Source organism: Meriones unguiculatus, chromosome 6 (genome assembly GCF_030254825.1).
Source record: "Meriones unguiculatus strain TT.TT164.6M chromosome 6, Bangor_MerUng_6.1, whole genome shotgun sequence".
In the NCBI taxonomy this organism is placed as follows: Eukaryota; Metazoa; Chordata; class Mammalia; order Rodentia; family Muridae; genus Meriones; species Meriones unguiculatus.
Window position 1 is genome coordinate 109,839,855 of NC_083354.1, and position 24,700 is coordinate 109,864,554.

General features: G+C 40.1%; 1 protein-coding gene across 6 annotated transcripts in view; it reads left to right on the forward strand.

Annotated features, from left to right (window-relative positions):
* Positions 1-268: 268 nt before the first annotated feature.
* The window catches only part of Eya1 (EYA transcriptional coactivator and phosphatase 1), a 141,120-nt gene continuing 116,688 nt past the window's right edge, over positions 269-24,700 (forward strand). For 3 of the 6 annotated variants that reach the window (XM_021657280.2, XM_021657281.2, XM_060385834.1), the window contains exons 1-3: positions 269-577; positions 5,682-5,731; positions 7,322-7,449. In XM_021657280.2, the coding sequence (XP_021512955.1) occupies positions 7,326-7,449 (124 nt within the window). In that variant the 5' untranslated portion in view covers positions 269-577; positions 5,682-5,731; positions 7,322-7,325. Of the gene's footprint in view, positions 578-5,448; positions 5,732-7,321; positions 7,450-24,700 lie in introns of those variants that run through there. The other 3 variants (XM_060385833.1, XM_060385831.1, XM_060385832.1) reach the window with 3 other exon arrangements.

Below are 24,700 nucleotides of genomic sequence, written 5' to 3' on the forward strand. Positions count from 1 at the left end.
CCTCTCAATTGTTGCATTTAAACCAATAAGGTTAGGACCAGAGACTAGCTGTGGTTTGCGTTGCAAAAACAAAACAAAACAAAAAGCCCCGAGGCTTCGTGGGCAGACCTACAAGGCTGCGCAAACAAATCGGGGGGGGATGAGATTGTGCCGTTTCTTTGTCTAGGCGTCTCAGATGCTATCTGCCGCTGCCGTTTGCTGGGGCGCAAAGCCGTTCCCAAACAGAACGCGGCGAGCTGATGGCTCCGTGCTTGCGGCGAGGTAGCGAGTGTGCGCGGCCACTTCCGACTGGAACCCTTCCTGTGGCGGTGCGCGGTGGCGGGATCCTTCCTGGGGAAGGCGATCGCGCTCAGTCGCTCGGCAGCCCGAGCCTGCAGCAGTGCCGGAGCACCTTCCCCTGGAGCCGGGCAACCCCCGGCCTCCGCGCTCCGCTGCCGGCCGCGCCGCGTTGCCTGTGAGAGCGTCCGGGTCCCCGCGTTCCTGCCCAGCGGCCAAACTATGTCAGGAATGGAGGTCTGCTAACCCAGAAAACTCCAAGGAGCACACCAAACCGGGGGAGGCAGCAGATGTGAGCTCTGTAAGTACAAGCTGGGTGTTTGGAGGACTGTAGTGACCAAGAACAGCTGTCCGGTGGGCAAAGCCCGAGATAACAGGAGCGCTTTTTTATCAGTGTTTTGATTTATTTTCAAAGGAAGAAAAAAAACCTCTATGGCTTGGGGGAAAATGATGACACTTTGTTCCTGGGAGTTTAGTAGCCGCGGGGTTCCGTCGTAAAACTGTAATCCTTACCCTCCAAATGATTGGAGCCATTAGGATCATTAAAGGATCATTGCAAATTAACTACTTTTGGTTATGATCTTTAGAAATAAGTAGAACACTGGGTAGTATTCTCCAAGGGGGAATTATTTCATATCTTACTTGCTGCACTAGCCTCAAATATTATTGCATAGATTGAGCAGTGTTGTATTCATACATTGTAGGGTACGTAAGATAGACTTAGCCGCATATATCCCACAGATGACTTTTTCTACCTCTAGGCTGATAAATGAGGGAAGTTTTCCGATGGAAAAACTCAGCAGACGCACAACAAACTGATAACCGCGATTTTAAGAGAGACGTCTTTTGGTTCCAAAACAAATTTATCCAACACTGTATTAAGCTTGGTCATCTCCAGTATATGATACAATAAACTTTTGTCACCCCACCCCTGCCTTAATGTATTTGGCCCTCTCTGGCCCTTTATGTGATTTCAGTGCACTTGGGGGGGTTAAACTCCAGATTTTGAAACTTTTGGATATCTGTGTAAACCATTGCCCTTCAAAATCAGTATCTGAATTGCTAATGACTCACAGGCTTACACTTTCTTGGGAGGAGTTTTGAAGACCTTTAAGCATAGCGTTTGCAAGAACACAATAAATTCTGAACTGTCACTGAGTTTGGACAAGTGTTTTTAAGTTTCATTTCTTTAGATGGCCAGGGGTACAGAAACTTGTTAGCTGAGAACCGTGGTGAGTAGCTGGTCTGAAGTTGGTTTTCCAGTGTCTTTCAGAGAAGGTTTCCTCTTCTGCTTGTTTTGAGTCTTTCCCCTCGCTGTTCAGAGTTTGGGGACACACACATGAATAGTCATGCCTTTATATGATCAAACATTTGATATTTGACTTTCTCAATGCCTGAGTTCTCCTAAGGCCCGAAGTGTTTGGTAAGTAAGCAAGCAGCCGTGGATTTTCAGCCTTTGAAAACGCTTTGTGGTGACAGACATAGAGGTCTAATTGAGCCACCGTGCAGCTTAAAGTGCCAAACGAAGTCAGCTGCGCTCTGAGGTTCACAGGCATGATAAATGATTTTTGAAAAAGAAAATTTCCATTGGAGTGTGAAAATGTATTTCCTAAGAATACAATGAGAAGAAAAGAGGTCCTTGAGTCTGGGACAAAAATCTTTTATCAGATAACCAAGTGTTTCAGTCAACATTGTCAATAAACGCTAATTTTGAAAACAGCCCTTCCTTTTAAAGCTGAAAACAGGAGGGATGTATTCTAAATACTTGTTTGTTTTTCGTTTCAGAATGATTATGTTTTCTCATTTTCTTTAAAGGAGATAATTTAAAAAGCAATATAGGCTATTACATTAAGATAATCATCATGAGCATTTGAGCATTTTAGTTTATGGAAGCTTTGATAAGGAAATGTAGTGTTACCATTTGAGAAATATTTACCTCTCCCTAGAAACTCTTTCCCACTGTAGGGTGAAGTTTTTGTTTTCAGACTTGAGGTTTGTATTGGAACACTGAGAGGTGGAGATAGAGGAGGGTGTAGCAAGACTATCTTCTGCACAGGAAGCAGTCTTCTGGCGAAGGCACTTTCCCCACTATAAAATACATTCTGATTAGAAAATGACCATTGTCTTTCAAATTGGAGGGCACACAGGTTGATCTGTGTCAGACAAAACCAGCTTGCCGGCCAGCTGTACTTAGATAGAAGTTCAGTACTTTCACTTTGAAAATTTCTTTTCAGTTTGAGAAGAAAAAAAAAAGTTTTAAAATTACAGTCATTTTATAAAAATTGCTTCTAGCAAGCGAAAAAGCCCATGGAAAACCCATAATTTAGACAAGTACCTACATTTTATTTGCTCTGTGTTGCTGAGATTTAGAATCCCTTTCCATTTACAGTTTACTTTTCATAGAACATTATTAACTTTTTGGCTTCATACATGATCTTCTGTCAGATGCTTTTGATTGGTAATTTAGCAAAGTATAATAAACAGTGCAAAAGTCATGAATTTTGCTCTGTATCCTGAGCTCTGTGGTAGGGAAAATGTGATAAAATGTGTACCTTAAGTCTTGTTTGATGATCTCTCAAAGCACGTTTGCCTTCTGGAAATAATTTCTGGGGTTGAAGAGCATGGTATTAACAGATTTAATGTGGCTATTCAATGGATTGACGAAGTACTATGTGAGGTTTAACAAAATGAGAGAGACAAATTGAACATCAACAAAAGTTACATCTGTGAAGAATTATAAATTTAATTAGAAAAAAGGCAAACTTAAAAGACCTCATTAACTAATCAAAAGTCATAGTCACTAGTGCAGGAGTCTTGAATTTAAATTCCAAGGAGCTCTGTTATCTTCTCTTTATTTTCACAAGTCTGTCAATATGCTACAACTGTGTGTATTCTACCCAAGGAGCTTTTTTAAAAAGCACTAAAGTGAATAACTTTCTTGTACTTTGAGATGACCATTTGTAATACAATGGGTACTAACTTTGCACTCCTGAGAGTATTGGGATTAAAAATGCCAGATTAGAAGATGCCAGGAATTATGGTAACTTTGCAGATAAAACAAGTAAGTAAACATCTCCGGTGCCTAGCAGAACTGTTTTAGAAAACATGGACTCTGCTCCTTTCGAATGAAAATATCCTCCCTTCATTTTTTTTTTTTTTTGAAACGCACCTTGGTTTTCGAGCGTTAAATGCGAAAAGCTGACACAGACATTGCAGCCATCAGAACGAGGTGTCCTTTTTAGATAGCTGTTTGAAGACTACGGATGTCTCCCTGCTGCACTGTGATCCTGCACTGCACATAAAAAAACTAAAAGCATGTGAAGTGTAGCATTTTGTAAACTGTAACTAATTTCACTCACATCTGTGTCTAATTGTTGTCTGCATTCGCATTCTTGAGAGTAGATTTATTTTTCCTGGACCACGATGTGGGTTCAGCTGACCAGCCTAAGTGAGGATTAGTTGTTTTAAAGTTATTTTGATTAAAGAGTCATTTTTAAATACAGTAACACACAACACATGGTTTAAATAATCCTTGAGACACAAAAGAATATATCTGAAGTACACTTAATGAGAGGAAGATCGTGGGTACGGACTTTCAAAAACTGCTCTCTGAAAGTACAGTAGAAGCTAGGCTCAGCAGAAAAAAAATTGTTCTTAAGTAGCATTTTTTTTCAATAAGAAAATGCATTAGAATAATTCTTGTTTGCAGTTTTTTTTTTAATTACCAAGTTTGATTTAAAAAAAAACACTGGCAAATGGTAGGTTTTAAACTTCAAATATAATGACAATGAAACTTTCAAAATTTACAATGAAATAAAAGTTCTATTTCCAAGATTGTGCTTTCTAGCTGAATTTACAATGGGGATGTATTTTAGCGTTGAACAGTAGGTATGTTTTAACGTAAGCCAGAGAGTTCTTAGAATGAGGTCCGTTCTCACCTATAATTTATTCCAGGTGTATAAAAGTAGGAGAATTTTATCCTTGAGATGTATTGTTGCAGTTTCTAAAGAAAACTATTTAATCTTGTGTGAGATCATTAATTAAAAAATTGCAGAAACCTGTTATCAAATAATGGCCATCTGCAGGCATTAAAGTTAGTACTCAGAAACTTTACTTAACCGTCTTTAAAAATTGTTTTTGTCCTGCACATTAAAAAAAAAAAATGCATCCCTAGAAGTTTCTCGTAACATTATCCCAGGACATTTAGACCTTAATGATGCTTTATTCTTGCTAGAAAGGTCGTGTTTCTTAATTTCATAAATCATAATTAAAAACTAGCAGGACTCAACAGAAGATGTTTAGGTGGATAACTTTAATGTCATTTGAGACGCTTCAGTTCTCATCTTTGTTCTGCAGCCCTAATTGATGTCAGTTCAGGTTGAATGAAAATGCACATCAAAGATTTGGAATTCTGTACCATTTTAAAAGTTAGGCAGAGTGTTCCTGCCTGCCTGTCCAAGGGTTGGTGGGAGCTTGCAAGAGGGCAGCAGCCTGGCTCACCTGAACCTCATTACCTGCTGGTCCTTTGCACTGCCTCTGAAAAGCAATGACCAGTACCGGGAGCTGTGGAGTGAAATTTCTCAATTGAAGTTTATCCTGGAAACAAACTGAGTTTGCTGAATTGAGTTCTCAAATATTCATTCTACTTCGGTCTAAAAGATGGGAAACACACACACACATAAACACAAACACACACATACTTTCATGTTGCCCAGCATAGCTGTAAAAAAGAGTCCTTGGGTTTTATTTTGGCATAGTTAAACTTAGCACATTGCTCAGTGCTGGGACTTTGAGTACGAAAACCTGCCTTTTCCTTGTTTCTTGAGCACAGCATTGCCCGAAGCTGTTTCACTAAATGTTAAATGACAAATAGTAACTGGGAGAAAAGCATCCTGATAAGGATAGGAAATGGTGAGGAGGCTGAGGGGGTGGGCAGGCCACTCTAGTTCAGCTGGCTAGAACAGAAGATGAAAGATCTGAGGGGGCTGGGGGATTATTGCCTCAACTACTGCTGCTGTCAAACATACTCATTTGTTAATAGCTATTTTTTTTCTCCCCCCTTCCCGAGCACCTTTTCCAAGCTGCTGGGGCGAGACTGCTTTGCGTGTTGATTGGGGGAGGGGTAATCCCGTTTGCAGCTGTCATAGGCCAGTGATGAATCACTAGCCCGTCATTTGACTGCCTTCCCCTCCTGACAAGGGGAGGAGGAGGATAGACCTGCAGGAAGAAACAACAGTTGAGCCCTCCACTTAAAGACACTATGTCTTTTCCGGCTGCAGTAGCCTCCTTTCTTCTCTTTTGGTTAAAAGTGAGCATTGTGGGCTCAGCCATGTGCTCTGTATAATTAAGAGCTGACCCTGAAGCACAGTTAACAACCACTTCTGATTTTCTACCCCTGGCCACAGGTGCAAACATCCCACACCAGTTCCGATGTTGCTCTTTCCTCAAGCTGCAGGTAAGGGTTCTGTTGCTACTTAACATTTTTTTTTTTTTTTTTTTTTTTTTTTTGTAGCTTACCTTTCTGTAACCCGGATCTATTTTTGTCTAGTATTTCTTAATTATTTCTATTAATAGCAACGGCCTGTATTGGAAGTGACTTAACAATTTGTGTGTGTGTGTGCTTCTCTGCGTGTGTGTGAGTGTGTGTGTGTATACCTGCTCCTGTGTAGAGCAGTGCACTTGTACAAAAGATGATTATGTGGGGAAAGCATGAGAGACTTGGTTTGAGGCAGTTGCTATCTGTTGTTACAAAAACTGAATATGGAATAGTAATTATGAATAACTGAATTTGAAATCATTTTTTTTTTGATGTTTGAATTCAGATACTTGAGGAAGTAAAGTGACTCCTGGGAAGCTATTTTTACAACTGATACCTTACAGTCAATTTCAGTGTAGCCTCTAAATTAAAATGACCCCAGGTGAGGTGAGGAGCCAGTAATATCAGCATTATGTGTGTAACGTGAACCTCCCAGGGATTGTGATTTAAAAAAAATACGTCTCTCTCTATATATATATGTATTTAAGATACAGTGAATGGACATTAGGCTTTAGAAGTTTGTGCTGTCAGAAAATGGAGCGGTATCTATCCCGATAGTGACTTTAAATAGGTCCACTGTTGATGTACAAGAGTGGTGAATATGAGAAGCGTCTGGTTCTGAATACGAGTTGTGTGGCTGTTGTGCCCCAACAGCAGAAGTGTGACTGGTGAACGTAAGGGCATCTGGGAGGCACTGAACTGTTTTTAATATCGTGAAAGTGAGAAATTATGACATTGCACAGAATTGCCCCTGTTCCCCCACTAAGTGACAGCTGAGGTCCTCCCGAGTGCTAATGGTCCCACAGACCCTCTGTGCATCGGCCTTATCCTTTTCCAATTGGCTATGGTGTATGTAATCCGCAAAGCAAACATGTGAGCCAACATCGTAAGGTTTTAATGTTGCATTTGTTTCAAGGGAAACAAATTAAGTAGTGTGCCAGAGTAAACATGCATTGGGACCATCTCATCCCCCGTCGCGGGGGTGGAGGTGGCAAGGGTTTTATTTGGTTTGGAGACCCATTAAATAACAATTGGGTGTTTAATTATAAAGGGAGTACCCAGTGCTAATTTATTAGATGAAACAGATTGTACAGAATAGTGATTTATTTCTATTCCACGTGCTTACATATTTGCCTTTTCTTTTAGAAAAGCAATGGCCTGGGAGATTGTTTTCATATAAAAATCACGACTGCATGTTTTCCTCTGAACGTTAAATTCCATGTCATTGTCTGACATTACCTTATGACTTCAATTATAAAGGGGGGGTGTAGAGATTTTAAAAACTGCATGTGAAACTTTGGCTACATAGGACGAGTGACGCCTCTTCGCAATACGTGTGATGAAAGGACTGAAGTCAGATGCAAGATGAACTATTTCCAGTCTAAGAAAACAGATACAATGGGACTTTTGTGCATGTGTGTTTCAAAGGAGGTGTCAAGTCGTTAGCACATTAAATAGTGGTGTTATGAATTTGGTACATCTGTCAAACGGAAGGCTTCTTGTCTTTAGGTCTATGGAAATGCAGGATCTAACCAGCCCGCATAGCCGACTGAGTGGTAGCAGCGACTCCTCCAGTGGTCCCAAACTCGATAGCTCTCATATAAATAGTACTTCCATGACTCCCAATGGCACTGAAGGTGAGTGGCTGTCTCTTGTTGCTCTGCCCTTGTTTCTTCACAGTGTGACTTTTGAGTGCTAGTGATCTCTGCCTTCAGGGTTATCACGGTGTTTCTTGGCTTTAAAGTGATTTCACTCAATCCATGTTCCCCTTTAATTGGGACTCACATTATACTAGATCGTCACATTCCGTAGACTGGTTTTATTTTAAGACATATATATAGATATAGATATCTATCTATCTATCTATCTATATATACATGTTTTGAAATATATACATGTGTATACATATAATACTTTAAACTTTGAATATATTTCTTTTTGTTGAAAGAAATGTCTCTACATAGTATTAATTTGTATTGCTTTGCTGTATGACTACTGGAAATTTGGAATTAATGTTTTTCATTTTGTTAGCAAATACAACCAAATTTTTAAACATTGAACTGGATTACTTCTTAAGATCAGCAAAACAGTTTTTGTGTCTAGTATTCCTGTGGCTTTGGCCACTATAATATAAACAAGAAAAAGCTAAAACTTAATACCTATAAAATATGCAAGGCTATTTGGCAAGTATGCATAACATTATTCACTTTTTTGAGGATTGAGTAATATGCTTTAAACATAGTATTATAATTATTTCAATATAATTAGCACATGTGAATGTTCATGTAAATTCTATGTAAATAGACATATCTACTTCAATCCATATACATTTCAGTCGAAACTTAGAAGGTTTATATGAACACATTACTGTCTGTCATATGCAGCCACTTAAGTGCTAAGTATATTTTTATAACTCAGATGTATGGAAGAATATGTTGGACGTTACGTTGCATTTTTTTTCAGCTGGAGACTGTGGAAAGAAAATCTTCACTGATATTGTTGCTTACTTATTTGTTATTAAGACTCAGGATACTGATGGATTCATTAAATAAGTTTTATTAGAAATTTAATGGATTATCTGTGCTAGATTTCCATTCAAAGACAAACCCTTATGTATCAGTTTCCCAATCAATGTGATTTTTTTCATCTCAGGGTTTTAAAAAAAAACATAATCATAATTAAATTATGCATCATTTTGTACATCATGTAAATATCATTTTGGTGCAGTATTGGAGTATGTATTGGAGAAAGCCATTTAAAACCTGTAAAGTATGGAAGATATAGCAGAAAATCATTTATTTCCGGTCTTTTAATTACATCTTGGTTTTTCAGCCAACAGTAATTACTTTTATCTGCAAATGTTCTGTGACTTGCTTTATAAGTAAATCTATTCCTGCCCAGTGTTTATGGAGAATGGCTGTTTCGAAAAGTAGAAACTTTGTGCTGATTTAGCACCAACGTTAATCTCTGGGGAAAGCACCTTTCCATTGGAAACTTCTACTCATGTCAATCATCAAGCTGAAATTTACACAAACGCAATTTTAATGTATAAGAGGAGTGACTAGAACTTGTATAGTAAAATCAAGTCATCGATCAGTCCTGTTTCACCCCTCCCTTAACTCTGTCTTCAGGTGAAAGCCATACAGCACAGACAAGGTCTGTGGACAGTCACAGAGCCCACAGCAGGGTCTACCTCAGATGGGCCCAGTGGACTGTCAGTGGCCTGTGCAGCCTGTGAGAGGCCGCAGGTCCAAGCCAATCACTGTCAGGCTTAAACAAGAAAGGCTAAGCCTGTTGAACCATTTTGACTCATTAGATTTACCAGTGTATATGGGGAGAAAGAATTAAAAAATAATATCTCTTGGTATAGGATATAGTGAAATAGGAAGAAGTTGTTTTCAACTTTTCAACATGTTGCTATCAAGTGAGCTGCTACTTAAGCAGAACAGATGTATCTGTGAGGCAGTCCTTTGGATGGTTTGTGGGAATGGGATGTGGCTTGACTTTAAAGAAAATATGGAGTGCCAACATATTTCTAAATATTTATATTCCATACCTTGTTATCACATCCATATTCATAATATATTATATTTTGTAACATGTTTACATAATTAAAATTATGTAAATTGGAATCATTCAATATTCTACATAATTTTTATGGTTGCTTGAAACATTCAGTCCATGAGATACTTAGCAGTAATTTCTTCTTTGATTTTTGAGATGTGGTTTCACTATGTAGTTCTGGCTGTCCTGAAATACACTATGTTGAACAGGCTGGCCTTGAACTCAAAGAGATCCACTAGCCTTTTTCTTTTCTCCTAAGTGCTGGAATTGAAGGCATGCATCACTAACCCTGGTTCTTAGAGGTAACGCCTTATACAAAACACCAAAAACATCTTAATTATGCAGGTTGTGCTGATGCACTACCACTCCAGCCCTGGGAAGTTGGAGGCAGGAGATCAGTCAAGAGTTCAGAGCAAGCTCCATCCGTGGAAGTGAGTTTTGAGGCCAGCATGGACTATGGGAGATCCTGTCTCAAGGAATAAAAAACATCAAATTTTTTGACTGTTTTAGGTATTGGACATGGACTTCCAAGGCCCAGTTTCAAAGGAGTACTTAGCTGTTCAGTGCCCTCCGTTTTCAGGCCTTCCTTACCAGTGTGCCTACAAAGGCTGTGTGTGGTGAAAAACGGTAGGATCACTATCAAGCACTCAGAGTGCTAAAGGAATATTTTTGTCAGCTTACTGGAAAACTTGGAGCACTTTTTTTTAGGATACAGCTTAAAATTATGGACCCGAGTTTTCCTTATACATGTTATATGACTTTAGCTCCAGACATATCAAAACATTCGAGCTTATTAAGTTTGTGAATCAGTTTTCTCCCGCTCCTTTTCTGTTCCATCATACTTTAGTTTCATTTCTATCAGCCACCACCATAGGAATTGTGCTTAAAATTAGTAAATTTATAACACTAGCAGGCTTCCCTGGGATATAGTCATTATAGGTTTTCCTATTCCTTCTTGAGATATGATTTAGTTTAAAACCTGAAGTATTTATCAGTGATAGAAGATCAGGAAGGAGAGAAAGAAATTCATTAAAACTGGCCAATAAAAGATGCTCTCCCTTCATTCCATAGCAAATACTTCAGTTCTCTGTACACACACACACAAGCACACATACATATGCATACACACACCCCACACCCACACCCACATACATACCAGAATAGGTACTGAAGTGATTTCCCAGCAGCCCAATTGAAAATAGTCCCAGTTCAATTGAAATTAATTAAATGATCAGGAGAACTTCTGTGTAGTTTCCAGTTGGCTTTGGGTGGTTGGCCATGGGTTGTCTTCTCTAGCTCAGGGCCAATCTTTAAACTTCCTGCCACCACTTGTCTATATCACGAGGCTAAGAAAACAGAAAATCTCTTCTGTGAAAACCCAAAGCTTCATCTTAAGAATAAACAAGAAGGAAATAAAACGGAGAGGCAGAGAAGATTAAGTTTCTTCTGAAGTCTGCTGCCAAATTATTCTAGGACTCAGTGCTTGTAGGTTGTATACTCATAGGCTTGTGCCTGTTTTCATGGTTCACATCAGGAATAGAGACAGAAACACAGCAAGCTCCAGGCTCGAGAGCTATGTTAGTTCTCCAAACAGTGTTCTTGAGTTATAATAATTGAATGTTGCATGCTTGAGAACTTTAGCTCTTTGCATTTTTTTTTTTTTAATGTAGGCATCTCTGATTCTTGTTGCAAGCCACTGCTGGTGTTACCCAGCTTAGAAACCTTTGAAATTCAGAACACAAGCAGGTAAACATAGTTAATTAGCTTGACTGACAGTGGGAAAGCAAAGCCACGTCTCCAAGGGAGTCAATGAATATTTCAGTTACCGTTGAACAGGATAATGCAGGAAACACTAGTGAATGCTTAGAAGCATAACCTAGGGTCCTGAACATTCTTCCCTCGTCTTTTGAATAGTCTGGTAAGGCACAATGAAAAAGACATTTTTTTTTTTAATCAGAGACATTAAAATATCACCTCCCTTCACCCCATAGCAAACACTCAGTTCTCAGTATGTGTACACACACACACAAATATATATACACACAGACAGACACATTACACAATCCTGAAGAATATAGTCCCAGCCCAATGGAAAATAAGTAAATGATAAGCAAAACTTCCCTGTAGTTTACAGTTGGTTTTGAGTGACTTTTTATGATTTGTCTTTTTTTATGTTAGAGCAAAATTTTACAGAAACAGGTTCTTAGATAAAGTTAGCTGAGGAGCAGTGTCCAGTGTGAGAGAAAAGGAGGCTTTCTGGTGTGGCTTGTGTTGGCATTCATGGTGGGAGGAGGATAGGCAAGCTACTTTCCTTCTGAAGGACCGAGAGCCATAGCAGTAAAGGGATTTTTATTTACACACCTAATTAGGCCCTTGTTTGCAAAGCAGGGATTTTTTTTTCCCTCTACATCCTTGTTTTTTCTGATTGTCTTAAATTCACAGGAGCTTGAGATTGATGAGTTCTATACTGCCAATTTGAGTGTTTATTTTGGGTTGTAGGGGGCTGTGGGGAAAGGGAGGAAGGGGGAGGGGCGTGAGTGAAGCTCAGACCTGAAATTTGCAGTTTTCTCCATTGTACTGTACATTCAGATTCCAGCACAGGGAGCTTCCACTGAAACAGACAAATGTGCTTTTAAATAATGTAAAAGCAGATGTAGCTGGAGTTCTCTACCACTCATCTCAGGAATTCCTACAGTAATTCAAATAGGAATTTTGAATTGCTGTATCAGATTTCCGAGATTGTGATCTTGAATTAGGTGGCTAAATTGCCTGCATTTAAAATGTATTCAGTTGTGTTTTACATATTTTAGAGCAGTAGGTTAATTCAATTAGCCACATTTATTTTACCAGAATCTGTTTGAAAAGCAGTTTCATAATTCCTACAAAGCTTAGAATACTAGCAAATTATTTGAATTAGTTTTCTTCCCTCTATATTCCAGTAAAATGTAGTGCTGGCTGATGAGCGTTTCTTTAAGCAATCCTGTTTACAGGATGACTCTAAGCCAAGTGAGTGTGTACAGTTGGGGTCCGAGGCTGCTTTTCACTGGCAATATTTGTGTGCCTGTGTCCGAACATTCTGATGTCAGTGTTAATCTATTACCACCCCTGTCTACATTCTATACCGAATTCAGTTTCTAGGAGATCTAGGGACACTCTGAGGAAAGGCATTCCTAAACATCATTTTTAAGAGTTTTGTCCATGGCCACAAAATAGGCTTCTTAGAAGTTACTGTAAAGCAAAAGCTATAAAGGAACAAAATTATTAGCCAGAATTTAATCTTTGCTATGTTTTATATACATGGAAATAATTCTCACATGTCTGTTAATAATAAAACTAGCTGTTTAAGAATAATTTGCTGGTCATTGCACTGACTGTATGCCACATTTTGCCTCATTAAATCTTCAGAAGCTTCCTGGAGCTGGCCAGCAGGGTGCTTAGGAGTGTGGGTTTGAACCCCAGCTGCATAGTGTGCCCGCTGTGGGAACTGGGGCAGAGGAGCCACCACGTGGCTCTGTTTCCTCATCAGTGAAATGAGGAAAGCGGCAGATCTCACGTTAGGCTCACCATGAGCGTGTAATGCAAACCTTGTGGCGTGTTTGGAACTTACTAAGCCAGAACTCACTGTCTCTATTAATATTAAGTGCTGGCTCATATGTAAATAATAGTCACTTCTATGGTATGATTCCTGAAGCTGTAAGAAGTTAAACGCCGACTCTCGAGGCACGTAACTTGTAACGGGTACCACTGGAATCTGCACTGGTATTTGAAGAGCTGCTGGCAGCATCCGAAGCCCAGCCTTTTCTGAGTCGCTGGGTTTTCCCGAAGAGAATGTGTGATCCTCCTCTTATACAGGTGTCTTTCTCAGCACCCTCATCACGCTAGTGCCTTCAGCAGGGAGGATCTCATTCAGTAGTAAACAGCAGACTGCATACAAGTTGGGGGCGGAGACCCCGATAGGAAATGGGCTGCAGGACAAGGATGACTGCCTGCGATAGTTCTGTCTGCGATCTTGTGTGTGACGGTGGGAGATTTCTTCTGTGTCCACACATGCCCAGCAGATTGTTTCAATTGCTTAACTTTGGGGGGAGCTGCCTCTAACTAGTTTTCAAAGCTTTCGACTTAATTATAATTCTGTCAGCCAGCCTCTGCTTGCTTTAAGCTTCTTTGAGATGAAAAGGAGACGGGAACTCATCCCTGCTTCTCATTACAATAGCCATTATTATATGCACATTTGTGAAATTCAAAAAACACTTTTGCTACTGCTCAGAGTAAATATCTTCTCCTTCAGGAAACATTTTTCAGATAGTGATGTGGAGGGTCCCATTTCTTTCAGCTTTGAGAATCAGATGAGGACAGCTAGAACCTCTGTATGGTCGGAAGAGAGAAAATACTTTAGTTCCGAGGATTAAGTGGGTGTCATGAGTGGACCAGATGGGGGACAGCCTGTTTTTACCTGTCACCTGTTAATAAACCAGCCCTATTGTAGTAAAACTGGGGATTCCGATGCTTGTTGCCCGGAAGTAGGCTTGGGTTTCCAGGCACCTAGGCTGCTTGATGATTAGTGACTAGATTCAGACTGGGTTCAGTTCTTCAGTTGCTAATAGAGATGCAGAGCCCTGTGACATCTCTATTCTAATTCTCCCGTAGGAGCAAAAGTGTGTCAGCCACAAAAGCATTCTGCCTTCTGGGAGAAAACTTCAAGGAAGACATGAACTCTTAAGCAAATCCATGGCTGTTTTAAGTGATTTCTGATTTCTTATAATGTCCCAGCATGCCTTGGTGGTGAGCAAGCGGCACAGCATGAAGGGATAAAAGTTACCTCTCCTCTAATTTTACTTGGTGATTGGCAGATTCCACCTTTGTGAAATGAGATTTTGAGTTAGAAAAGCTAACCAGTCTAAGGACCTCAAATGCTAATAAGTAAAAACTTATTATGATTAGATTTATGCCAATTTGCTGGCTTTGCAGATTTTACGGTTTTGTTTCATGCCTCCACTATCTATTACACCAATAATAATAATAATAATAATAATAACAACAACAACAACAATAATAATAATGTGGTGAGCATAGCCAGTATCCAACAGAGGAGGTATTTTTTTTTTTTAGTCCTCTCCATATGGACATTAGAAACATTTTTTTTTTTTCCTGTAAAAAATAAAACAAAATCTGAACCGTTTACCGAACTTACCATTGTGCTTCTCCATAATAAGGGAGATTTTGGAAGGAAAAAAAAAAAAAAAAAAACGATGAAAGGAATTGACTGAGTTCTCATCGACCCTCTATGTATTCAGTCATTTCATCCTCCAAATAACTTTTATGATGAGGCTCATGCACCTGGTTTTAAAGCAGTTGAGTGAGTGACCTGTTTTCCTGCAGCACGTGGACTGTGTTAGGGCATAAGCACACGGGCATTGCCTCAGACCATACATTCTTGTTCTTTAAAAGCATGCCCTTCCCACAGCACTGCTCCGGTTACTACATGCAAAACCTCCTACCTGCTGAAATTCTTAACCTGCCTGAAGAAATTTTTTATATTACCTTTTCTAAGATTATGGCCAAGATGAAAGGGTTACAATATCCACATATATTCCTTTTTTTTTTTTTTTTTTTTTTGCTTATGGAGCCCTGAGCTCCTTGAAAGCTGGACAGACCTGTTCACTGTCGTAGTAGCATCCTGCATCTGGCAGCTTGGGCAAAGGGTATTTGTTGAATGAATGCCCTTGTTACTAAGTAAATCACGTAAATGAGACATTACAGAAGCAGGACACCCATCCATTCATATTACTTATAACACATTCGCTATTCAAGGAACTCTTTAAAGTTTCATTTTCAATTCTTTGGAAAGTTCTCCTCTTCACAAAGAAGTCACAAGCTGGTCCATCCAGCAAACAGCCACAGTGAACATCATTGCCAGCTCTTAATTTGAACTACCGTAGCCAACCTGCCCTTGATCCACAATAACTATTTCACATGTAGAACCACTGGACTTTGAATTGTAGCAGCGATGAAACAACTCCCCCATAGTATGACAAAACTGAGTGACATGACAATAGATAAGGCAGTTGGTAAATGTGGGTTTAGAGTCTTTAAAATATGGCAAAAACAATTGGAGGCAAAAATTTTAAGGTAGGGGGAGGAAGGGAGCTACAGGGGGGATACAAAGTGAATAAAGTGTAATTAATAAAAATTAAAAAAAAAGAAAAATGGAACAGATTTAAAAAAATTAACGTAGGGAACACGGGAAGGAATAAATACATTCACACCTCAGTCAGTGTAAAGAGTGTGTTCTGTGTTTCTCTATCTTGTGTGTGTGTGTGTGTGTGTGTGTGTTGCATATTGTATATAACATAGAGTACAGAGAGATGCGACCAAGCTAGGTGATACAGGCTCTAGGTACCAGGCTCAGTACTTTGGCAGGTAAATAGAAGAAAGTTGTGAAGGGTTTGTGTTTTAACCAATATGATTAAGGTAGTGTGGGCAGTGAGAAAGGAATTTGAGTGAAAAAAAATGGTGAAGGTAATTTGCCTGAAGCCATAGTACTCATTTATGTAACATTGTCTCAGCACCACCAATCTCATACTTGCCATGAGAGCTAAGTAGGACAAGAGCAGTACTACGTATGGGGCGTCATGTGATGTAAGAGAGTATCTTTTACAGTCAGACTAATTGGGGCTCAGAGTCTCAGGTCAGCTGTTTATGGTCCATGTAACAAAGGTGGGTTTTAAGAGGCAGCAGTGCAGGCTTGACGGGCCCTGAGGCCAGGTTGCCCCCCTAGGCGGCTGAGCTCAGTGAGTCCCCAGCAAGCTGGTGCATTACCTCCTGGCCTTTGGTTCAGACCTGGACAATCAAGATGATAATGGTACTTGCAGAGAGTGCCTCCGGAATGGGTGAGCAGACTGAAGACAGTCTGACTCTTAGGAAGAGCTTCTGTCCACCATCCTTGTTATCTTCAAGCCCTCCTTGTACAATGGGGCTTACACCTTTTCTCTTGGTGATACCATTGATGGGTAGACCACTGACATCCGCTACATGCTCAAAACTGTAGCTGCTACTATGAAATGATGATGACTGTTGCATTTTAAAGAAGCATGTCCTTTGGGACTGGTACAGCCGTGTCTCCGTAGGAGGGGTTCATGTTCGTTCCTACTCTGGGCTGTTAGCATCACTGATCAGCTGTAACAGGTATGCAGAGTGCTTGATGAAGTCAATATTCCTAACTCAGTTAATTTCGTGAGGTGAATATCGAGGCGCTCCTGAGGCTTAGTAAAAGACAGGAAAGGGGTACTAATCATTTGGTGGGTTGATTGCATTTTGGGCAAATAACTCATTTTTCCATATTGATATGATTGAGCTTCTGAGTCGGAGCCAGATCATCTGCTTCCAATCTTCAAACACTAGTTGATTTTACCATCTGCTAATTTGCAACATATCCTGATACACTTCTCCTTGGTCCCCTGGCGCTCTCAGACTAGCCCGTTCAGTGCCACTTTAGGATTCTCTCAGTCTGTCCAGAGGAGCAGTCCAGGATGAGAAAACTCTACCTGAGAAACGTTAAACTCCTCAGCAGGTTTAGAGAAGTGAAATTAATTGCAACCATGAGATTTACGATTGCAGGCACTTACCGAACACCTTTAGGCTGCAATCTTCACATCTTTGAAAGGATGCAAGTGTATGCGTGCCTTTTACACTTGCCATGGGAGTAAAACTTGCTTGTACAATGCTCATTACATATTGGCCACACAAGGGGTGCTTAACACAGAAAAATTGTGTAATGAATTATTACTCCTCCATTCAAAAAGCTACACAGGCATTGCCTATGTTAGACATGGAGACTGCTTTGTTGCTAAATTCTTAGAATGTGTAATTTTTTTTTCTTTTTCTATTGTTTTGGGGGGTTGTTTTGTCTTTTTCTTTTTTTACCATTGTGTCATGTTTCCCTTATAGCAAGCTAAAAACATTTAGCTCCCACTTGGGTTTCTAAAGGCTGGTATCTGTTAGAAATCATTGAAGGGCACATTTAAAACCTGTACCTTCCAATCTGGATAATTTTACTGAAAAGAAGAAAGAGCCATAAACAAACATGGATGCTAATGATGTGAATGATGAAATGTTTAGAAGAAATCTTTGACATATGCAACTTATTTGAGGATAGATGAAAACGAGTTTTGTTTTGGTTTTTTTTTTTTTTTGACAGATATAGGAAAGTTTAGCAGCCTCCTAGTTTTGTCACTAGAGTACAGCATTCACATATTAATTAATGGCCCCAAATGGTAGGATATGGTGATTCACACAGTGGTCATTCCAGTTTTTCTGCACCCTAGTAAATTTCATCGGACAAACAGAAAGGAAACAAACATACTTCTAGTTTTTACTGTGCACAAAGCATTACAAAGGAATTCAGTAGTTCAACTAAGAGCTGCTGATTCTGCCTTAGGGAGCTCATAGTCTCATTGAGAGAAATACAAATTCTGACTTCTGAAAAAAAAAAACCCTAAAGGACAATAATATCCTAAAATAACTTTTGGAGACTAAGACCTTCAGCTCATGACTCAGAGCAGGAGAGTGAGTGGGAAAGGTGAGAAGATTGTTTTGTATATAAAGCCAAATTTGCATATTTGGTGAGTGCACTAAGCAAGTCCCATGCCCAAGCTTTTTAATATGTGAATATCTCCTACTCTTTGCTCAAACGCAAAGCTTTTGTCATTAGTTCCATAGTTGGGTTTTGCCACTATGTACTTTCCCCATCAGCAGATGAGAGAGAAGCTATCATCATTGAGTTCTGAAATTATTTTGGTGTCAGAAAAAGGGCTTCATTCTCAAGAAGGTTAGAAGCCACGGATGCAAACAAAAGTGCTCTCAGAGTTGAGAAGAAAGAGCTCTTCAGCTTGCTAGGTTCTGGCCAAGCTTCAAGGAGGAGGTGGAATCTGAGCTGAGTTAGGAAATGGGTAGAATTTGAATAGGTGGAGAAGAGCTGGAATGCATGTTAATGAGGGAGCACCATGAACAAAGGTAGGATAGTTTGGGAGACTGTGAGGAGACTGGTCGAGATGAAGAAGGAATTGATAGGTGATAAGCTTGGGGGAATCAACAGAAGCCAAACTGTGGAGGACCCTGAGCAGAAGGCTGAGGAATTTGAACTTCCTGGGCCAGTAGGAGAAGCCAGTGAATATTTTGAGAAAGGGACCGATACTGTGAAAGCATTTTGGGTAGTGATCTGGCACTACATTCAGGGAACTTTGGATTGAGAAAGGGTGAGCTACAGGATGGTCCCAATCTGTCCAGATTTGATATGTTGGAAACCTGAGCCAGTACAACAAAAAACGAGAACTGTGAAAACAGCCTATTAGGGTTGTGAATGACCTTTCAAGGGAGTCTCACCTACTATTCCTTATTTCTTTTACAAGAGGGCCACCAGCCTCAGCCTCGGAAGAAGCCACTGCACAAGGACACTGTCATAGGCTGTTTCTATGAATAACTGGTCTACGAGTTTCCTACCCTTTCCTTTTGTCTGCATGTATTGGTTAGATTTTCATTACCATGACTAGATGCTTGACACAAGTGGCTGAATCTCTGAGCTATGAATGGAGATTACATGTTTGCTTATAGTGTCAAAGGTTTCATCTTGCGGTCAACTGGCTGCCTGTTCCTGAGCCTGAGGTGAGAGAAAGCATCATTATTGACAGGTGTGCCACAGCAAAGTTATTTAGCTCATGGTGGTCAGGAGGCAGAGAGAAAGGCCAGGCGACAAGAAATATCTCCCCAGAGCAAACCCTCAAGTTTCCTTCTCCATCTACCTAGGTCCTACTTTCTACCAGCCAGTGCCTCCCAATAATGCTGCAATATTATAAGTATATCAAGGGACTGACTAATTATGTCAATTGGTCAGAGTCCTCAGGATGCAGTTTTTTCCCAGAAGCCCACCAGCTAGCATCCAAGTACCCAATCCATAACCAATGGGAGACACTGTATACCATGCATGCTCCTACCATGCATGCTCTTAAGGTCAAGTTTCATTAGCATGGCTTGCTTTTCATAAGGCTATACAAGCTGTGCTACTTTTGAAGACTTAAGATTTTTCTCTCTTTTTGGGAGATGAAGGTTAATGGTTGAAGGATATCATGTTGTAGTCTCTATCCAAAGACAAAGAGTTGCCTCATTTTCTAAGCGAGAATTAACTGAAAGCAAAGCATCGAGTTAACATGTGTATATACTATTTGATAAAGAAAAAAAAACATGGTAGGTTAAGGTAATTCATTGATGTATTTTTAAAGTCAGGCATATAAAATGTACATTTAGGAATATTTCCCACCTTAATTTATCTGGTACTAACTTTATTCTTTTTTAATCAGTTTTCATTTGGTGACACTTGTTTCTTTTGGAACCTTGTAGTAAAGCTTTTTAAAAAACATGCATTTTCGCTTTGCCTATGGTTTAAGAAAAAGATGACTTAAATGAATAAGTGATATTGTCATTAAATCTGAGCCATTATTTGGTTGATCTCTACAGCATAATTATTATCAAAGCTATGATAATTTATTTGCTGGTTTCCTTATTAAGTCAGGAAGGGTACTCTCTGAGCAAATAAAAGCCCAAAGATATTATTTTATTATACTGCCTTTCTTCCAGTTAGTAGCTGATTTAAAATGACATGTGTTTTATGTGTGTGCTGGCCATGAGATACTTTGGTGAAAGAACCTGGAGTAATAATTTAGGTGAGATAAAAGCTGTCTTCGATTTCAGTGGTGTTCATAATCGCCTTACCAGTGTGCCTAGTAGTTTTAATTGAAACCTGTCTTCAGGTAGGGTGCACCTTTATCTGTTTCTTCTACAATTGCTAGGTTCTGTGAGCTATGTATTGGCCTCAGTTGTATAAAGAGAACAACTTAAATTTTTTCTCCTGCTATGAAAAAAATTATTTTACATCAAGATGGATAAGACTATGAAATATGAATTGGGTAGAAAAGGATTTTTTTTTCCTAAAAAAGGCACAGACACAGACTTTGAAATTATGCCTGAGTAGTAGTCCTCATCTTCCTTAAGGAAGATTCAGAGGGATTATTAAACAAACTTGATGTAATTCACCCATGGAAAACTTATCCAGTGCTTAATGCGAGAGGGTAAGAGAGTGGCAAGATGGAGCTGGGAGAAAGCACAAGCATGTGGTATAAGTGTTAAGGGGCATGTAATACCTTCTTTATGACACATGGATTACAGTGTTGCACAGTCAGGACAATCAGATGAGACTGTATGCTTTTTAATAGTCTAGTGCATAATGAATAGAGAGCTGAGACTTCCCTCATGCCCGTTGAGTACCCACCTAAGACCCCATGCCAGAAGTGTTATACAAATCCAGGCCACCAAAATACATTATTGAGCTGCTGACCCAATCTCCCCACTTTTATAAGAGGTAGAAGGCAGTTAGGAATGAGAATGACAATGAAATTTAGAAGGTAAGAGAAGACAGTGGTAGAAGTTGTAGGTTTGAATTGTTTGCTCTCTGTCACTGAAACAATACCTGAGGCAACTAGATTATGAAGAACAAAAGTGTTTGACTGTGTTTTCCATGAGTCCATGAACAGGTAGACTCAATACCCTACCCGCCCCCATTATTGGTGCTAGAACCCAGGGCGTTATGCATCCTAGTCTAGCATTTTCCCCCTGTTCTAGTGGGCTACGTCATGGCTTTTCAGATTCTGGTCAGAGGAAGGACATTTCATCATGGTTGGAGCACGTGGCACAGGGGAATCATTCATCTCATGGCTGGGACATGAAAAGATAAAAAGAGTAACAAAATTAAACAATTAAGTTAAACAATTAAGTTAAACGAAATTAAAAATGTCCCCTTCAGTAACATCATACTGAAGAGGTTATGTCTCTGTCAGCCTCTGAGGCATGCCTAAGATCCAAGCCACAGTGCTTGGTGGAAGGATCTAAGAAGTGAGGAGGCAGGAAAAATCCAGACAAAAGGGAAACACCCAGTGTTGTAACATAAAAAGTCCTGGACAGTGAAGGTTGGGGTGGGGTGTTTGGTCGGGTTGAGTTAGACCTTAAGCAGATGATGTGCTTCTTTGACAGCCTTGTGCATATATGGATGGAGACTGAGGGCTTGTCCATATAAAAATCATTTTTGAAAGGTATGTCAAGGAAATGTATTGTGAAGGAAAATGAACACAGGTGGAAAGGAGGTAGAATTATGGAACCACACAATAAACAAAGGCAAACAATCCAGGGGGAAAACAGAAAGATAATGCAGCAGAAAAAGAAAAAGAACTATTGTTATAGTAGGGTAATCAATGACTTATAAGGAAGCTGTCGCTGGTGATGGTGGCACACAAATTTAATCCCAGCACCTGGGAGGCAGAGGCAGGTGAATCTCTGTGAGTTTGAGGTCAGCCTGGTCTACAGAGCAAGTTTCAGGATAGCTAGGGCTTCAGAGAGAAACACTGTTTTGAAAAAAGAAAAAGAAAGAAGAAAGAAAGAAAGAAAGAAAGAAAGAAAGAAAGAAAGAAAGAAAGAAAGAAAGAAAGAAAGAAAAAGAAAGAAAGAAAAGAACAACAACAAGTCAAGGAAAAGGGCTTATTTAGAAGGATTAAGGAAAATTAAAACCGGTAAAAGTTTGAGCTGGGAACTGGAAAAAAACCATTTAAGGAAACAACAGATACAAACAGAATGATGTAGTAAATTACAGAAGGGAATGGAAGAGGAGAATGTAAAAGCAAGTCCCCAGGAAATTTAAAGGTTCAAGAAAACAGCTTGAGGAGAATCATGGTTGAAAGACAAGTCATGGACAGTCACACAATTAGGAGAGGAGATGAGCTAGAGCACGTGGCAGCTTCAGCCCTGGGCTTAGTTCTGAGCCATGCTTAGATAATATTCAGAGTTCTGTGTACATCCCTGAATAAAAGAAGCTGCTGTGTGAGGCGTGAGATCCTATGGACTAGCCAATGGGGTGTCATCGTAAAGGAAGCCAGAAGAGATGTGAGGTGCTGGCATCAAAATTAAGCCCCAAAGAAGGTGTGGGAACATCAGCTGAAGTTAATCAGTGGACATGTTGCAAGAGGAGGAAAAAATGTAATGTAACGCAGCTTCAGTATTCTGTGAACAACACTTGCTGAGGACAGGTGGGTGGGGAACAAGCTACCATTTGGAGACTGAGGAAGGTGGGAAAGATTCAATGAAGATGTTTCAGACACTTGACAAGACATGGAAACAGAGACTGTTCCACTATGGGATAGCTCAAGGGACTGAAAAAAAAAAAAAAAAAGAAAAGGCTCTGTTTAAGTGGAATCCGTCACCAAGTTAACTGAGCCTGGGCTAGCATGCTCACTGGACAGTGCAGCTGGCCGAAGAGTGAGAAGTTGCCCATCCTGTGATTAGAGTTTGACAAAGCTTCCTTTGAGAACATGAGGCCACACAGCACCCAGAGTGGAGACTAGACATGGCAGGCCGTGGGTTCCCCACTGATCACGTAAGGCTGATGAAGCTGGAGGGGGAGTCAGGCAGGGGGTTGGGAAGACAGCTGTTCTCATGCGTGCTGTGAGTGAGTCTGGTGGAAGTGAACAAATGAGGAAAATGGGACGTTTCTCGGAGGCGATGTGGTTTTAGGCCACGGTGTAGCTGGATCACCTCATAGTCAAACTAGAATGAATGTAAGTAAGAGAGGAAGGAACCATGGAGAGATAGAGGATTGACAAACTGGGTTTCTGAAGTTCTGAAGTTTCTGAGCTCATGCCAAGCGATGAAGTACAGTGAGAAGAGTTTAGATACTGGCTAGGGAGGTGGAAAGGGGACAGAATTGATGCTCACCCAACCTGCCATTCCATGTCCATTGGCTTTTCTGCACAGATTCATCATAGCGCAGGCTGGCTCTCAATCTAGCAAGCAGAGTTGGGACTGAACTTATTTTGCAGGTTGTTTTTGTTTTTTTAATATATGGGAGAATGATCACTCATCAAATGGATTGAGCACTTCTCGATTGCCCTGTAAGTTTGGAGATGTGTTTTCATGACCATAACACTCCAAATGCATCCAGAAGTTGACGAACGTGGAATTACAGTGCAGGGGACTAGTTGGCTGATGGACACAGCTCACCATGCTGCAGTGGTCTTATAGTCGAGTCTTCGCTTACAGTACACAAAGAAGGTTTCTTGTTTTCATGGGTCAGCTTCCTGTAAAGAATGCTAGAGTTTCCACATTTATTCTAAAATTGCTGACCACTCCTAGCCCATGTCCCATCTTTCTCCTGCTGGCCTGCTTCCTCAGAAAAAGCATACGTTGATGGTAGTAATGAAGAAGGCCCTGGTTTTCTTAAAGTAATCACGATTTAGTCCTGCCTTCTCGAGTTATTTCCAAGACACCTTGCTGAATATGATTTTGACTTTCCTTAGGGAACACCTCAATGGCTGATTTTTCCCTTTAGATCCTCTCATTTTTTTTTTTTTTTGTGGAAGCATAAGCTTGACTTCATTTAATGTGGGGTTTTTGATAGATTTTCAACATTTTTATCTGTGCCTTAAAAAAAGAAATGCTTTTGGAGCCAGGGATGTAGTTCAGTGTCAGAGTCTTTTTCCTAGCATGCTACCCAACCAGTGGGAAAATAGAAATAGTTTGCCTCCTCATGCTTACAGAGAAACCCCCTTGTAGTTACTGTTGGGTTTCCTTCATCTGTGGCAGTGCCACTGGTAATTATAAAAGCATGGCCTCTGGGCCTAGCACATTGCTGGGATGGTTATAATCTTTATCTTTTAAAAAATTCTTATCTGAGCATACACTACCCAGCAGCAGATGGGAAAACTGAGGTATCCAAAATCATGTGATCATTCAGGTAAGATGGAGTGGGGAAGACTCCAGTGGGCACAAATGCTCTGTCTCTTCAACTCTTCAGTCATTGCATAACTGGCCATAACAAAGAAAGCCAGAAATAATTAGATTTTTTTTTGAGAGCAAGTTTTTTGTGTACACACTCACGTGCATGCCTGCGTAGATCAAAGATTAATACGGGGTAGCTTTCTGTATCACTTTCCACCTTTACTTTTTGAGACAGGGTCTCTCATTAAACTGGAAGCTCCCTGTATAGGCTAGACTGTCTGGTTTTAGGGAGCCCCTGTCTACATTCTCCCTCCAGCACTGAGGTTACCAGCGTGTGCCATCATGCCTAGTTTAGGTGAATTCTGGAGCTATGAACTCAGGTATTTGTGCCTACACAGCAAGCTACTTATCCACTGAACTGTCTCCCCAGCCCCTCAGAGAATATCTTACATCACAATAAGTCATTAGGCCTCTGTTGATCAAAGCATCCGATTACAGGACTGATACAATCTC